The 16,984-nt window shown below is 30.6% G+C and overlaps 2 protein-coding genes across 2 annotated transcripts; both read left to right on the top strand.

Annotated features, from left to right (window-relative positions):
* Positions 1-931: 931 nt before the first annotated feature.
* LOC149375012 (vascular endothelial growth factor receptor 1-like) lies at positions 932-8,497 on the top strand. Its single transcript, XM_089590810.1, has 9 exons — positions 932-1,082; positions 1,216-1,440; positions 1,510-1,645; positions 2,965-3,133; positions 3,211-3,542; positions 3,610-3,876; positions 7,778-7,880; positions 8,257-8,352; positions 8,438-8,497. Exons 1-9 carry the CDS (start codon positions 932-934, stop codon positions 8,495-8,497), a joined length of 1,539 nt encoding a protein of 512 aa, XP_089446936.1.
* Positions 8,498-11,233: 2,736 nt separating this feature from the next.
* On the top strand, positions 11,234-15,078 carry LOC149375011 (vascular endothelial growth factor receptor 1-like). Its single transcript, XM_089590809.1, has 13 exons — positions 11,234-11,389; positions 11,910-12,046; positions 12,142-12,325; positions 12,407-12,543; positions 12,621-12,902; positions 13,001-13,187; positions 13,270-13,387; positions 13,476-13,651; positions 13,743-13,912; positions 14,023-14,158; positions 14,241-14,390; positions 14,481-14,636; positions 14,732-15,078. The coding sequence occupies exons 1-13, from the start codon at positions 11,296-11,298 to the stop codon at positions 15,076-15,078; spliced, it is 2,274 nt and encodes a 757-aa protein (XP_089446935.1). The 5' UTR covers positions 11,234-11,295.
* The last annotated feature ends 1,906 nt before the right edge of the window (positions 15,079-16,984 follow it).

The raw sequence follows: 16,984 nt of genomic DNA, 5'->3' as shown, positions 1-16,984 counted from the left end.
CATCTTTCTTGTAAGTAAGTTGTTAATAAAAACATTAACTGAGAAGTTTTATGACCTGTTGTTTCTATGAAACAAAACTACGTTACGTCTTCTTTGTGATATTTTTTTTCATTCACAGTTCCATAAAAACCTAGCTTTACTTATGTCAATACGTATGATACCATTGTCATCTTGTTAAAAAATGATGTTCAAAATTATATTTATTGATCATACTGCGCTAATTGAATGCCAGAACCCAATATAACGTGGACGATAGTTGATGCTTAGGTACATATGATTGTTGAGAAAACAGTTTAATCTCGTAAATAGAATGAATTGTAAAATACTTTTTACAAGGTTATAATAAAAAGTATTCATGTCTAGCATAAATTGCTCATGAAAATGTAGAAGAATCTTAAACAGCTATTTACTAACTTAAGACGGTTAAGTAAAGAATGTTCTAAATCTTGTGCGTATATTATTACCCGAGCCGAAGCCGAGCATTCTTTACTTCTGCTCGTGGTGTGTATATGATCTTACACCTCACCTGGACAGCAACTGATAACTAACTGCTGGTGGTGATGAATCATTTTCGGTATAGGTGTGGTGTAAAAATCATTAAGTTTCGGTAGTTAATTTATTTTATGTCATGCTTTTTTCTTGCGTATCAGGCCATAAATTTCTATGTGACATCACATTGATAAAAATGTTAATAAAGTGGTTAATTTTGATTATAGGGGTTCAGAAATCTTTGTTTTGGATTATTATATCAGCTTGGTTCATTCTTAATGTTGTTTTTCTGTTCATTTATCTATACTTGAAATTACGACATCAAAAGGTAAGAAATTGGTAAAAAATTGATCAAATTATTATCGTTAGAACATTGATATATTAAGTGAAAATTGAACTGCATGATTATTTAATGTATAATTTTATTGTTAATTATTTGAAGATGGTTACGAAAGAGTTGTGTTACGCTGGAGTTACGAACTTTGTAAATGGAGCAATCAATTCAATAAGCTCCGAACAAACTCTAGATGATCAAGCAGATTTTCTTCCGTACGACAGAAAATGGGAATTTTCCAGAGAAAAATTACAGTTTGGTATAAAAATACAACTTGATTCATAAATTAATATGATGTTATATTATTAGCATGACAATGCCGAACATTAGTCAATATGATCGGCGATTTATATATGAAACTTACGGTTTGTGGTTTTTGTTTCATAATGAAGACAAACAGTTAGGAAGTGGAGCATTTGGAGTTGTCTACAAAGCAATGGCTTTTGGGATTTGTTCCAACCAGTCTTCTACTACTGTAGCTGTCAAAAAGGTCCGTAAAAATGCAGAAGCAATATGTACTTATGCTCTTGCTAGAGAATTAAAAATAATGTCTCATCTGGGGCAACATTTAAACGTTGTGAATCTTCTTGGTGCCTGCACAAAAAATATTGCCAGAGGTAATGATGTATATAGTTGTTTAAATAAAACTGAGAAAATTAAATTTATGCAATGATTTTATTTTTTAGGTGAACTTTTGGTTATTGTCGAGTTTTGTAGATTCGGAAATCTGGAGAGCTATTTACGGTACCATCAAGAAAATTTCATTGATCAAATAAATGTTACTAATAGTAGAATTTCATTTGTTCAGGAAGGAATGAAAAGGTAGAAATATTTTATTTTTATGAATAACTTAATTTTAAAAAGTATCATGAATGATCGTTAGTAAATATGTAAACGTTAACAAAAATTTGCTGTGGTTTAAGCAATTGAATCACATGGCATATAATGGATAACAATTCACAAAAAATTAAAATTTAGGAAGCATCAATAGCTCAGTTATTCCAGGGATGTTTTATTATAAAGTGATAGTTGTGTCTGACTGATGCTGTGTTGAACTCGGAGAAGATAAAAAGTATAGAGTTGTGTCCTGGTCATTAAATCTTGGCATTGAGTTCAGTCATTGCAAAAAATCTCTGAAAACATCGTTTTTAATTTAGCCACATAACAATGTAATATGAAATAGCTGTTAACTATTTACGTCATAACTTTCGATCATAAATTTTAAAAATTATTATACAAAGTAACGTTTTATATTGAGTCAGATAAATAGATACACTCATCTTCATATCAACAAAAAAACATATTCAAACATGCCAGTGTATACCTACATATTTTTATTTACTGTCAGTTAGTCAAAACTAAGTATGACGGGAAAAACTGGTACATAGTTTATAATATGTTATCTTACTGTTAGGTTTGATACCAAATGGTAGAGAGTCATTAGTCAGGACCTCACGCAATACCAGGATTTAATGACTAGGACCTGATTTTGCCATCAAAAATATAGCATCATAAATTTGTCTAGAACTCAAGTTGACCACTCCTCTGTAGCTCATAAGTTATAGGGTAAATATAGTTAAGGCGATGTCTTATTAAAAAACTATAGATATTTCTTAAATAATATAATCACAATAAAAATCTTAAGGACGTTCATAACACGTAAATTTTATCATAAATATTGTTGAAACTTTAACTGTATATTTGGTACATTATAAAAATATTCCACGCACAATTTCTGACCGTTTTACTGTATCGCTTTTTATACATTTAATTAGCAAAAAATCTCAATTAAACATGTTACTTTATGGAAAAATAACGTAAAATTGCATTTATAAGGAAATGATCTGTTAAAATCTCATCATTTTTTTAAAATAAATAAATAATATGTTAAAGTTTCAAATAGATCTACAAGTTAGTTTTTCAATAAAACAAGGAAGTAGGGATCGAGTGTGTCTAAATGCGTACAAATAGTTACATCCATACGAGCTTAACAATTGCCAGTGTTGCTGCATGTTTGCACTTCCCTTACCTATCTAAACTTACCCCATGCTAACTGCAATGAACCTCCTTAACAAAGCTTCTATTATTCGTGCGCTAAATAAAAAATTCATTATCTATTGTACTGAAATTTATAAATCCAGTGGTCACATGAAGTACAATAGTGTTAACTGCTACTACATCCAACCCAGCTGGCGCTCTAATTACGAAGGTGATTATACAGATAGAAATGTCGAGCCTCTCTGCTCTCAGGATCTTTTAATATGGGCGTTTCAGGTGGCACATGGTATGGAGTACCTCGTTCGAAGAAAGGTATATACGGATATTCAAGCATTAGTTGTATTCATTATCACACACGTACCTAATTACTTTATCAATTAACAACACAGGTTCTGCATTGCGACTTGGCTGCGAGAAATATTTTACTAGCAGATAATAATATCATCAAAATTTGTGATTTTGGTTTGGCGAAGAAGATATATCAAGATGACATTTACAAGAAACAGAGGAAAGATCCGTTGCCCCTGAGGTGGATGGCCATAGAGTCCATTAGATATCGAATTTTCTCAACGAAATCAGATGTCTGGTCTTTTGGTGTAGTACTGTGGGAATTTTTTACTTTTGCTGAGATCCCATACCCAAGAATGGATGAAGAGAAGATGTATCACAAACTCATCGAGGGTTACAGAATGGAAAAGCCTGAATATGCTACCAAAGACATGTAAGTAAAATAGAGAAACAGTTGTTTTTTGTAATTGTTTTTAAACTTGCTCATTACTTTATTTTAGCTACGATATTATGCTTCACTGCTGGAAGGCTGATGCGAATCAAAGGCCATCATTTACAGACCTTAGTAAAAGTATTGGAAAACTTCTCGACGATGGCATCAAAGTAAAGTTTTTACAATTGTATCATACATACGAGAACATAAACAAAGCAAATGATTTGGAAGAAAAAATTGATTACTTGTCCAAAATGGCATCTCCTGATAACTTTACACATGTCCCACCTGAGCATGACTACGTCAACACATTGCCACAACTTGCGAAACCGTTGTATGTAAACGTAATAAATAACTGAATTCCAACCATCTTCAGAAAAACTTAATTCTTATGTATGACATAGCTTTTATTTTTTACCTACTCAAAACGACAATGTGAGTACACCGATGTTGAAGCAATTGTCTCTAACATAGTATTCACCTTTGGAATCTGAAAACCTCTGAAACACAGATAAAAAAAAGCAGATGACAGTTTCAAATTTAATTAACTATTTGTTGAAACTTTTTACATCTTACCAAATTACTTGTTTATGCTTCATATGAAATAATATCAGCCTCAGGCGCTTGGACACCAGCAAACGTCTTGCATTGTTAGCGTGAGCTTAAGTAATTCTTTTTAAAACTCTGGTTTTTACCAGAAGCTTGTCTGTTTGCAAAATACAGTTAAGATATGTAAAGTATAAGATACCAGAAAGATTCTATCTATTGCAGAAAAAATGCCATATCTACGAAACATGAGTAACACGTTTAATTTAATTAGTTTTATTATTTGATTAGATAGAAAAACATGTGTATTTGACACTCACATTAGTACGATCACACTTTTTTAAAATTGAATAAAACTCATGTTGTTCAGTTCTAACATTTCTAAATAAGACAAAGTATGGATCGAAAAAAGTTAACATTAAGATTATGGTAAAAATCACTTACAAGATAGGAAATAAGAAAATGCATGAGCTGCTGAAGTCCATGTTTCCACTAAATTTATTAATTTTTTTTACGATTGAAACATTTATTATACACTTTATCTAAAGTTATTTTATATTTAGGAGGGTAACTCCCGTTTCAAGAGTACAGCGAAGTCATTTAATGTATAAAAAGCTTATAAGTCATACCTAGCACCTGCAGTATGCAACTATCTCAGATCTTAATTTATTTGTCCCGTTTATGAAATAGTTTGATAAGTAGCACTACAGTTTTAATATTTGAATAATCATATAAAGTAGTGGAGATGCCATGAGCAGAGACGGCATAAGTTTGAGTAACTTAAATCCGACGGTAGTTCATAGATCTTTACTATCCAAGAAAGTTTCAACTCTGCTGTGCTACTAATAACTTCATGAATATTACAAAGAGGATACATTTCTCGTTTTTGGTGGGTAATCGCTTACAGTCTACTCATTGTCTACGTTTAGGCTGACTTGCATATTTCTCTGATTCTATAGAAACAAAAAGTTGTCATCAGAACGAGTTGGAGACCCTTGGCAGCGTTTAAAGATGAGCAAGAGAAAATTGCATGATAAAATGGCAGTGATCCCGTGGCTTCAAATACTCTTTCACTTGGACTGATTTTAGGTACGTACATAACAAAATAATGGGTCATGGGATCCACGGTAAGAACGAAGTTCTTTAAATATGAGACGGGTATAGACACAATTTCTCAGGTAACAAGGGAGTCGCCAGTCCCACAGGAAGAACGAAGCTCTGTTAACGTTAGTACTGCATTCATGTTATTTACTAAAACAAAAACTTGAAAAGCGAATAAAAAAATACAAAAACAATAGTTTAGTACTCACGATGGTTGAACTTCGTGAGAACGTCGTGCACAAATGTACAGTACTGACCCATTAATACCCCCTGGTTTGTTGTTTTAATTTCCTTTATAATTTTTTCATTTGTTTTTTTTTTTTTTTTAATTTCTTGATTTATTGTTTTTTTTACTTCTTGTTTTATTTTTTTTTTTTTTTCATTTCTTGTTTTATTTTTTTTCATATTTAATTTCATTACATTTTTTTTAATTGTTTTGTATTTCCTTTATTTAATTTCTTTTTTTATTTTCATATTTATTTTTTTTTTCCATTCCCTTTTTTTATTTCATTTTTTTTCATTCCATTGTATTTATTGATTTTGTAATTTTATTTTGTAACTTTATTTTATTATATTTTTACATTTTATTTCGTTAATTAAAAAAAAATTTTTTTTTTCACTTATTTTTTTGCGATATTATAGCCTATTAATACAATTTTTGTTTTATTTTTATATAATTACTTAATCACATTGTGCCATTATTTGTTTATCAAATTGAAAATAAGTGCCCTTAAAAACCATTAAAATGATACGAAACTCGAAATGTATTTATAGAATGATCTTACATAATTCATTTATGATTGAATGATGTTAATGACTCCAATAATAGCGAGTAGGATGAAATGCAATAAATACTAACACCAAACTAGTTTTTAACAGCAACAGCCATTGAAGTTAGTATTTATTGCATTTCATTTATGATTGATTTAATGAATTACTTTATTTATGAAATTATGTAATATTCTAACATAATTTGTTTGTCGAATTCGAAATAAGCGCCTTTAAAAACCATTGAGACATTCTTCAACTCTACTCTACATGTGTTTTTTTTTTTTTTTTTTTTTTTGTATTAAGTATTTAGAAAACAAATACAAATATAATTAATCATGAATCGAATGTATTATCAGTGAATGTATGTAAAAATGGAATATTTTAGTTATTAACCACACCATAAGTACAAGAAATCGAGTTTCTAAAGACGGCAGCGCTCGTAGCAGAGTGGGTAAGGTAATGGATCATACATGTAGGAGGTCGAAGGTTCTAATCTCTTAAATGGAAAATGTTTTTTTTTTATTTATATAAAATTGTAAAAGAAAAAAATTATTGCGTGAAAATCAAATTAAAGGTATGGAGAAGAGTAGAAGACGGTTGGTATATATACATATACATTGGGGAGAGGGGAAGTGTACAGTGAATAGTCGGTGAGGGGGACGGGGTAAGGGGGAACTTGAGAGGAAGAGTAAACCACTTTCGTTTCAAAAAAAAGAAATCTATCGGTTTTAAAATTCCAGCCCCCCGAGTAACGCGACATAAAGAGCTTCGTTCTAAAAAATACTTGTCGACAATTGCATTGATGCTCAGTTCTAATACTCAAAGCGTAAGTGTCTTTTAATTATTATTGTCAGCCAACGCCCTTATTCCAACAGTAATCGTCATTGCACTGATGTGTCCACAGGCAGTTTAGATTATTTTCATTGGTTTCGTTGTGATGACGTTTTTTATATCTTTTTATATCAGTTCACTTGCAGTTCATATTAAAACAACAAAACAACTATGTAAGAGTATAACGACAGATATGTTGAGCTATAAAATAACCATGAATATTGAGTAACAATGTAGACTTACTAAAAAACTTACAAAGAGTGAGGCAGTCAGAATTAGTCACCGAGACTGTAAGATAAAGACAAGTATAGACAATGATTTTCAAATATACAACTGTATAGAGATTCAGAAAAGTATAGACATGCAAAAAGCTGAGATAGCATATAATATACGTGCAAGCTAAGACATTGTTTACTTTATACCTCGAAATACATGATGCTCTACTTTTTAAGTTTTTCTACTGCGATTGGGGCATAAAGTAGAAAAAGTTTTTAAGATCATGGCATAAAATTAAAAATCACGTGATAGTATTGTTAATTTGACTATTCATATTTACTTGCACACAATAATAAGTAAGGGATCGAGGAAAAATAACTTACTTTCAAAAAACAAAATAATCGTCTAAAGTACTTTCAAGCAGAAATACCCCTAATCTCCGATTCGTTTACTTAATCCCTAACAGGTTTTTTTTTAAAGCTCTAAAAATTTAACATTTATTGACATAAACATTTTCTATTTATACAAAATAGATTGCAGTGGGCACAAGCCCCAACTTTATTCCAACTTGACTGTATTAGAGATAAACGAAGGAGAAGCTCTGAAAATCACTTGTTTTAATGTCAGTTATGTTAATTTTTACTATCCTGTAAACAATCGACTCGAACATGTAGGTTTTATTATTCTATAATTTTATATTTACTTAAGTAATAAAAACATAAATCTGTTCAAACATCATTAACATAAATGATTTATTTTCTGGTTAAAAGATACAAGTATCCAAACACAGTATTAGCCAAAATAAAGACGGCAGTTGGACATTTCAAAGATTATCAACGATTTTTGGTGACACTGGCTGGTATTGTTGCGCTCGTATGAACAAGCCGAAAACAATGTATATATTTAACCTCTACAACATTTTAAATGCTAGTTGCATATACGTGTACGTTCATTGTAGGAGAATTTTTATTATTTCTCCAAAATATAACTATGTATGAAAATGTTTGAATAACTCAGCAGACTTTTTTCGTACAGCCAATAAAAGCGCATTTGCGCAAAGTTTTGAGGCAAAGGAGTATCCTATTCTGACGGATGTATGTATGGGTTACAATATTATTCCGTGCCGTCCAACTTCTCCGAAATTTAGAGTGACCCTTAAACATGACAACAAGGTTAGACGTTTTAGATTAAATTTTTATTACAAATAGACATATATTTTTATTTAACATACTATTTTTATCAACTCTAGAAGATCGAGCCTAGTGGAAACATAAGTTTTGACCCAAAAGTTGGTTACGTCATGACAAATCTGAGGGTTCCAGAACTTCGAAAATATACTTGTGAGGTGAATCAAAATAATTTATCACAAAAAATAAGTTATTTACTATACGAAAAAGGTGCTTGTATAAGTCAACCCAATTTAAAAATAGACGGACCAAAAGAAGTCACTGCAGGCTCAAAGTTTACCATCAAATGCCAATTTAGAGTAAGAAAAGACGTTAACTTTTATGGCATTTGGTGGAAGAGTTCACGAAATTTGGTAAATACTAGAAGACGAAATAATGTCAACTGCATATTGTGTTATCTTTTACGTATCATTGATATCACTATTATCTATTTATTTTTTCAAATAATGAGATTCTCCGGGAAGATTTGGATCCTGTTAAAGAAAAAAATGAAGATATTTTGGAACAAGATTCTTATTTAATAACGTCTGAGATTATTCTAAACAATGTTGCTCTTAATGATAAGGGCAATTATACTTGCGAAATAAGGACATCATTCAATGAAACAACAAGCGACAGTATATACAAACGACATATATGTCCGTATTTATGGTGAGTCACTAAATGCAAATACCTTTTTTAAATTTTTTTTAGCTACAGAGATAAGAAGATCTAATATTTATCTAAACGTTAATTTATCAGATCCAAATGTCCCATTTCTTAATTTAATGTCTGATAATAAAGAAAAAAGCAGCATCATTTGTGGTACAGTAGTTTTCACAGCTTACGTTGACGCTTATCCAATACCAAAGCTCACATGGTAATTTTCGTCTTGCACAAATAATTGCATTAGTATACACAAAATTTATTGCTTTTAATTAGGCTAACGATAAATATGGATTTCACAGGCTTGACCCTCATGGAAATGAAATTAATAAAAATTTTCGAAGTCGCGTAATACGCTTATATCCTTATATTAAACTTAGAAGGTTGCAGACAAAATCAACTATAGTGACGGATATGAGTGGAAGAGAAAAACTTTTTTTTGTTTTGTTTATTTTATAACTTATATTTTTAAAATGATGACCCATTTTAGTTACGAAATTATGCTTCGCTGCTGGGAGGCTGAGCCAAATATGAGGCCACGATTTACAGACCTGAGTGAAAGTCTCGGAACACTTTTAGAGAATAGCGTCGAAATAAATTTTTTGAAATTGTACTATTCATATGAGAACAATGCAAATAATTTTGATAGAAAAAGTGACTGCATGTCCAAAGCGTCTTCATCAGATTACGTTGTACTGGTCCAATCTAAGCATGAGTACGTGAATGACTTACCTAAAGCCATAAAACCATTTTACACTAACGTAAGGAATGACTCTGCCTTGAGTTGACTCTCAGAAAATTTCTGACTACTAACATTAAACATGAGGAAAGCTTAGAAAATTGAAATGGTATTCGTTAATAATATGGACAAGCTGATTGTATAGAGCCAAAAAAGATTGAAGTGTATATTCAAAAGTAAAATACATAAAGGCAGATATTGTTTCCTTCAGCAATGAACTTTACTATCTCCAAACAAATCTATTTATGTTAATATATGTATTAACTCAGACTTGTATGTTACGTATTATAGCAGTAGTTTATTTTACATTTGTCTGCAAAATTATCTTTCTTCGTAAAAGAAAGTTCTATTTTCGATGTTTTTGAAACTTCTATATTTTATTTTTACTGTTAGTACATTTCCGAAAAAAATAAACATTTCATAAAAATTTTTATCGCGATTAATAAATAATCGTTATCATACGTGTACCAAATAAAAGTTATTAGTGAGAGGGTCAATGACTAATATTGTACTAAATCTTACTTTAAGGCGTCATTATAGAAAACGTATAATCTACATTATAAACTTATTTAAAAACTTGGTAAAGCCTGTATTTACATCAAAGTAGTGAGCTTGACAAGTTGAAATTCAATTTTTTCAAAGTGTAAAGTTGATTTTCTCGCTCACGTAGTTAAGCATGTAGTTAAGTTCTAACATTGCAAAGAAAAAAAGGCTAGCACTTGAAAAGTGCTTATGTGTAAGTAAAACAATCTCATAAATTAGTGTAATACTGTGCTACCACTATAGAGAGAACACCTTACATAAGACTATTGCCGTCATGTAATGACTTTTTATTTAGATGTTGCTATTGCAGAATCTTCAACAAACAATAATTATTTCCAACCAACGACTTTCTTAACGAGCAGGAGATCATGTCTCCTATCTTAGACTTCACCCTCATCTTTTTTTTGTTACTTTATCATTATTTATCATGTATAATCGAATTATAGTCTACGTCAAAATTGAGTGAAGAGAACTAACACATCATGAATACGACTATACTTTTTAAGTTCGATTTAGGTCATCACGATTGTTTATATCACTGTATCAATTTGTTTTGACAAACAGTTATTTTTAAGCACGTGTGTCATGCTATAAATCGAATCCTAAATTTCAAGCTATATTCAGAATACTCTAAATCATATTTTGGAATAGTCTTTGAAGTAATTTTTTATCAATCTATACTTTTACTTGTTCATTCTCCAAATTAGACATTTGACATTTTATTTTGCAACAGTTCACGAAAAGCCTTGGTCATACATTTTATGACAAATCTACTAATTTTTAAATTTATAAATACGGAAAGCTATAAAATCATATACCTAGTGCCTAAAATATGCAATTATATCACAATTTATTGTGTGAGTATTTGGAATTATACGATTTGTACAACTACATTTTCAATGTACAAATAATAGTATACATAAGTAGGGATGGCACGATAGCAAGGACAAAGACAGTAATACGTAGGCAGTTTACTGATCTTTACTATCGTTAGTGTCGACTCAGCTCCGCTACTAATAACTTCATGAATAATACGTAAATAATACGTTCCTCGTTTTTGGGGCGTAATCGCGAATAGTCTGCTAATTATCATCTTTCAAACTGATTTATATATTACTCTGAACCTAATTCACTGGGTTTGTACAAATTATCTTCAGAACGAGTTGTAGATTTCATGCAGTGTACAAAGATTTGCCTTACGAAGTGGCATGTTAAAATGGCAGTAATCCTGTGTCAAATACTACTTTTTTCGTTTGGACTTATTTCAGGTACGTACATACTCCATAGAAATATATATGTCTGAAAGTATACTAATTGTAAGTGGTGCGATTAAGTCAATCATCGTCTGTGTGTGGAAATCAGAGTATCTTTTTTAATTATCGCCAGCCAACGCCCAAACTCAAATAGTAGTTGTCATTTGCATGCTATTAGCCCGCAGAGAGTTATGATTATTTTTATCGATATCGTCATGTCACCAACATTTTTTTTTTTTTTCAACCTTCTCATGCACGTACATATTATGTATAATATGCAACCTACCTCAAAGCATTTTTTATGACATTAAAACCTCGATTCAGACGTTGACTGCACCTTTGGTAGAAAAAATAGTATTTTAGACATCCTAACACTTATTCGGTTATCTATAATCACTTATGCATGAATCTATTTAAACAACTAAGACAATATTTATTTTTGCTTCTACTTGACTAATTTTTACCACAAAATAATTCAAATAGAGCAGGCATATATCATTATGTGAAGTAATTAATTTTTATTCATACCCAATAGGTTGCAGTGGGCACAAGCCTCAACTTCATCCCAACTCGACTACATTAGAGATAAACGAAGGAGAAGTTCTGAAAATCACTTGCTCCAATGCCAGTAATGTTTATTTTAACTATCCTGTAAAAGATAGACTCCGTAACGTAAGTTTTAGTGTTTTATACCTTCCAAATATTTATGTCACATAAAAATTATTCTATAGAAACATTGTTAACACTAATTAATTTCTGGTGAAAAGATAAAAGTATCTGAACACAGTATTACCCAAAATGCAGATGGCAGTTGGACGTTTCAAAGATTATCAACCGTTTTCGGTGATACTGGCTGGTATTGTTGTGCTGATGAAATCAAGATGAGAACAATGTGGAGATATAATCCTTCCAACGTTCCAAATGCTAACTGTGTATACGTTTACGTTAATTGTAGGGAAACTTTGATTATGTCTGAAAATAAAATCAATTATGTAAATGTGTCAATAATTTAACATACTTTATTTTATACAGCTAATAAAAGCGCATTTGTGCAAAGTGATGAGGCATATGAGTGGCCTCATCTGTCGGAAGTATGCATTGGTTACTATATTATACCGTGCCGTACAACCTCCTCCAAGTTTAAAGTGACTCTTATAACAGAGAAAAAGGTAATTTATTATCGATTAAATAACTATAACAAATACAGGAGAATTTATAATTTAAACATTTTTATTCGCCTCGGTAGCTTAGTGGAAACATAAGTTTTGATCCCAAAGTTGGCTACATCATGACAAACTTAAAGGGTGTAATATTTCAAAAATATACTTGTGAGGTGAATCAACATAATTTGTCACAAAAAATAAGTTTTCGTCTGTACGAAGAAGTTGCTTGTGTAAGTGAGGCCAATTTAAAAATAGACGGACCAAAAGAAGTCACTGTAGGCTCAAAGTTGACCATCGAATGCCAATTTAGAATTAAAAAAGATTTTAACCTTTACAGTGTCTGGTGGAAGAGTCCACAAAATTCGGTAAATACAAGTATACAACATCATATTAGCTGCATATAATATTATCTTTTGAACATCGTTGATATTACTATTATCTACTTATTTCTTGTAATCCTTAGACTCCCAGAAAAGTTTTGGATCCTGTTAAAGAAGAAAAAGAAGATATTTTCAAACAAAATTATTATTGGGTAACGACTGAATTTATTCTAAATAATGTTGCTCGTAGTGATGAGGGCAATTATACTTGCGAAATACGATCATCATTCAACCAAACAACAAGTGACAGTACATATATCCGTGTTTATGGTGAGTTACAAAACGCGTGTTTTTTAATTTTTTAGCTTTAAATGTATAAAAGCTAATATTTATTTCCACGTTTATTTATTAGATCCAAATATCCCATTTATTACATTAACGTCTGATAATGAAAAAAAATACGGCGTCGTTGGTGGTTCTGTAGTTTTTACAGCTTACGTTGATGCTTATCCAATACCAAAGCTCACATGGTAATTTTTATCTTGCACAAACTATCTCATTATTATACCCTATTTTGATCTCTTATAAGAAGTTTAACGTCAAGTATGGATTTTTCAGGCTTGACCCTCATGGAAATGAAATTAATAAAAATTTTCGAAGTCGCGTAATACGCTTATATCCTTATATTAAACTTAGAATAGTATCAATTCAGAAAAGAGATAAAGGAATTTACACACTTAAAGCAAATAACAATATTTTGGAAAAGTACTTAAATTTTGCTCTCGAAGTTTACGGTATTTTTTGAAACTCTACTTATATATTTTCTAACATTATCAAATCTATTATTCTTATGGTAGTCTTTCAAATAATGGTTATATTTCTCAGCAAAGCCACAAGTTATGTTTCACGTTACCAACATAAAATCTTATTACATTTTCAATGAGAGTTTAACGTTTGTTTGCGAATCCTATTGCTATCCAAAGTGTAATATATCGTGGATTTACAAGAAGTGCTTTAGATATATTAAGTACGATTGTCAATCTGTGGAGCTACAGGTTTATCATTTTTATACATCAAAATTTGCTCTTTCCATATTCATACATTTTTATCGATGCTATAAAGAAATAAAAGAACTTCAACTTGATCAGTTATTCAATTGTTTAAGGGTATCGAGACCGATGAGCGGAGCAATACAACTATATCCAAAGTAACATTTAACCTAGATGTAGAAGGTGAGGTAATTTGTTCAGCTAGGAATAGTTATGGCTTTGGTTCTGACTCACGAAAAATTTATCTTACCGGTGTGCATAATTTAAGAATTTGGTCTTTATTTTTCATTGAACACAGATTCTCCGATAATATCTGTCTATTTACTGTGTTTAGATGGACTAGCTGACGTTTCTTTTGGAATAATTAAGCCCAAGGAACAGTTATTTGAAGGTGATAACGTAACTTTGACGTGTGCTGCTGTGAAAAGGCAGTTTTCTGCGGTAGAATGGATTGATGGCAACACCAAACTGGTCATGAATACTGGTTGGTTCCAACTATCTTTTAAAAAAATATTAAAATTTTAATTTGAGTTTACTAAAATTTTCACTTAGTTAAATTTTTATTTCATTTCAGATAAAAAAAAGGTTACTTTTGAAAGAACCACGTTTACTCTACGAGCTAATCTGTTTATTCATAGTTTAAATCTATCAGACGTGAAGAGGTATTATTGTGTAGCATTAGATGCTTATCTTGATAAAAAGAGTCAATTTTTTGATCTTGAAGTTCAAAGTAATTACAAGAAAATTTATTGAGAAAACTCGTTATTTATCATTCGTATAGACTAAAAATAAGAATGTCATTGATTAACATGTTTTGATTTACAGTTCCACAAAAACCTAGCTTCACTGATGTTAATATGAATGATACCGAAGTGAGACGATTAACAAATGATGCTCAAAACCCCGTTTACTTATCATGCCACGTTAATGGAATGCCAAAACCTATTATTACATGGGCTAAGGATGGTGTATCTTTAATTCCATCAGAACCACAGTTCAGTGTTATGGACGATAATCAAAAATTGATCATCAGATATTTCTTAGAAAGTGGCAGCGGGAACTATTCATGTATTGCTAAAAATCGATTTGGAAAAATAGAGAAATCACAAAAAGTTGTTGTAGTAGGGAATTACTGTCGTATCAGTTGTAAAACAGAGTCAATGCAGAACTAAATAAATCTATTGTCTCTTGATCAGAAACGCAAAGTTGATGTTATTATTTTATCGTAAAAATAATGTTTTTAGGCTAAGCACTCCATGATCTTTTTATTTCTTGGAATGGAATATTGATTTAATTTTATAGCAAAAACACTAATTGCTGTACCTACGTTCTTGACTTACAATATAATTTTATCTTTTGCTATTAAAAGGCAAATAACATCCTCTAGAAGCATACATCGCAAAGCAAATTAAATTGACAATTGTAAAAGAATATCATTCACTTCTTTTTCTGATTTATGTTTGCTGTTGTTTGTTTGCTTTTATCTGTTTCAGTCATGTTAATAGCTGCTCAGAGTAACAGGAAATCGAGGTTGTTTATGAGCATAAATACACTATCATTATTCTAACTAGTATACACTATTATTATTTCAAACAAGATTTTCGATTAATGTTTATCTCTTTGATAAAATAGTTATAAAGTTTTTTCTAAAATTATGTAACAAATATGTACAAATATTAAAAATAAAAAAATTATCGAAATTATCATTGTGATATACAATTATTTCGTCATGTTTTTCATCACTCTAAAACTCCTTTGGACCTAGTAGGCTATCTAGAGACGTATTATGGATTCTGTAAAGGAAAATTTATTATGTATCATTATTACAGACTCAAAAAACAACCTCCTTCAATTAACATTCATTGATTTACAGTTTCACAAAATCCTAGCTTTGTTTAAAATAAGTAATTAAATTAATGTGTTGTATTTATGTGCAACTTGCATAAGTTTTTGATTTATTTATTTGTTACTTTTTAAGCCATCGTAAGAATATTTTGAATTACATTTTGAAAATTTTGAAGTCTTGAAAGAACTCTTAACATGTATTTTTACTGGTTTGTTTTGCTTATAAATTATTTCCTTGTTTTCATGTTACAGTTCCCAAAAATTCTTAATTATAAATTTTCAGAAAAAACATTGAACACGAAAATTTATGTTACAAAGGACTAAATATTTTCAAAGACCTCTTTAAAAAAGTTGACCAACAGAAACGTATGAAATCATCCCTGGTATCTTATCTGAGCAATAGTTTCATATTTTTTTTTGTTATTATATGTGGGATAGTTTGAGTTACATCCACACACTTTAAATATTTGAATGGTAGTAGGAAAAAGTGACGATAGCACGGACAGAGACAGAATAAGGCTGGGTAACTTAAATCTGAAACTTAGTATCAATTTCACAGCGCTACGGGTAAGTACATAAATACAGCATTAAGGATACGTTCCTTTTTCTTGGTGCATTATCGTTTGTAGTCTGCTTATTATCAATCCTTACACTAACTTCTATATTTCTCTGACTTGAGGTTTATGAAAAGTTCTGTTGAGAACGAACTGGAGACTCCCTGAAGCGTGAAAAGATGAGCCTGACAAAGAGGCATAATGTATTGATAGTGATCCAGTGGACACAACTACTTTCTTCACTTGGAATAATTTTCGGTACGTTAATCACGTATAAAAAAAATATACTTAGCAGTGCAGTTAACAGTCAGTTATAGTACCTTCAATAAAGCTAGAGTCTTTTTCAATCATCATCAGCCAACTCCCCGATATTTTCAGTAACCGTGATTGTGCGCTATTGGCCTGAAGGCCGTTTGGATTATTTTTACTCATTGTCTTACACGAGTTCATGAACAGTTTTTTATCTATAAGTCTACATTGGTATAAAAAAATTATGGCATTATAGACTCAACAATCGGTTTATTTAGTTAAACAATTAATTCTACATATACATATTGATTAAATCATAAAATTTTAAATTGAAACAACTGAAGGTCTTTAGATTCTAGAAATTGTGTACAACTTTCAAAATCATTTGCTTTTATTAAAGTAGATGTTTCATGTACAATTAAAACGAAAA

The sequence above is a fragment of the Copidosoma floridanum genome, unplaced genomic scaffold (assembly GCF_036245765.1).
Source record: "Copidosoma floridanum isolate Cflo_tuat_1 unplaced genomic scaffold, Cflo_Japanese_pri ptg000013l, whole genome shotgun sequence".
Classification (NCBI taxonomy): Eukaryota; Metazoa; Arthropoda; class Insecta; order Hymenoptera; family Encyrtidae; genus Copidosoma; species Copidosoma floridanum.
Note: the sequence above shows the minus strand (reverse complement) of the source record. Positions and strands in the feature narration are given on the sequence as shown.

Bases quoted from the DNA above. Each gene is read 5' to 3' on its own strand.
- LOC149375012 (XM_089590810.1), top strand. From the start codon at position 932: ATGGTTACGAAAGAGTTGTGTTACGCTGGAGTTACGAACTTTGTAAAT. The intron at 3,877-7,777 runs GTATGTAAACGT...TCTGGTTAAAAG, and splicing joins CCACAACTTGCGAAACCGTT to ATACAAGTATCCAAACACAG. The intron at 8,353-8,437 runs GTGAATCAAAAT...ATTTAAAAATAG, and splicing joins TTCGAAAATATACTTGTGAG to ACGGACCAAAAGAAGTCACT.
- LOC149375011 (XM_089590809.1), top strand. From the start codon at position 11,296: ATGCAGTGTACAAAGATTTGCCTTACGAAGTGGCATGTTAAAATGGCA. The intron at 14,391-14,480 runs GTTGGTTCCAAC...ATTTCATTTCAG, and splicing joins CAAACTGGTCATGAATACTG to ATAAAAAAAAGGTTACTTTT. The intron at 14,637-14,731 runs GTAATTACAAGA...TTTGATTTACAG, and splicing joins TTTTGATCTTGAAGTTCAAA to TTCCACAAAAACCTAGCTTC.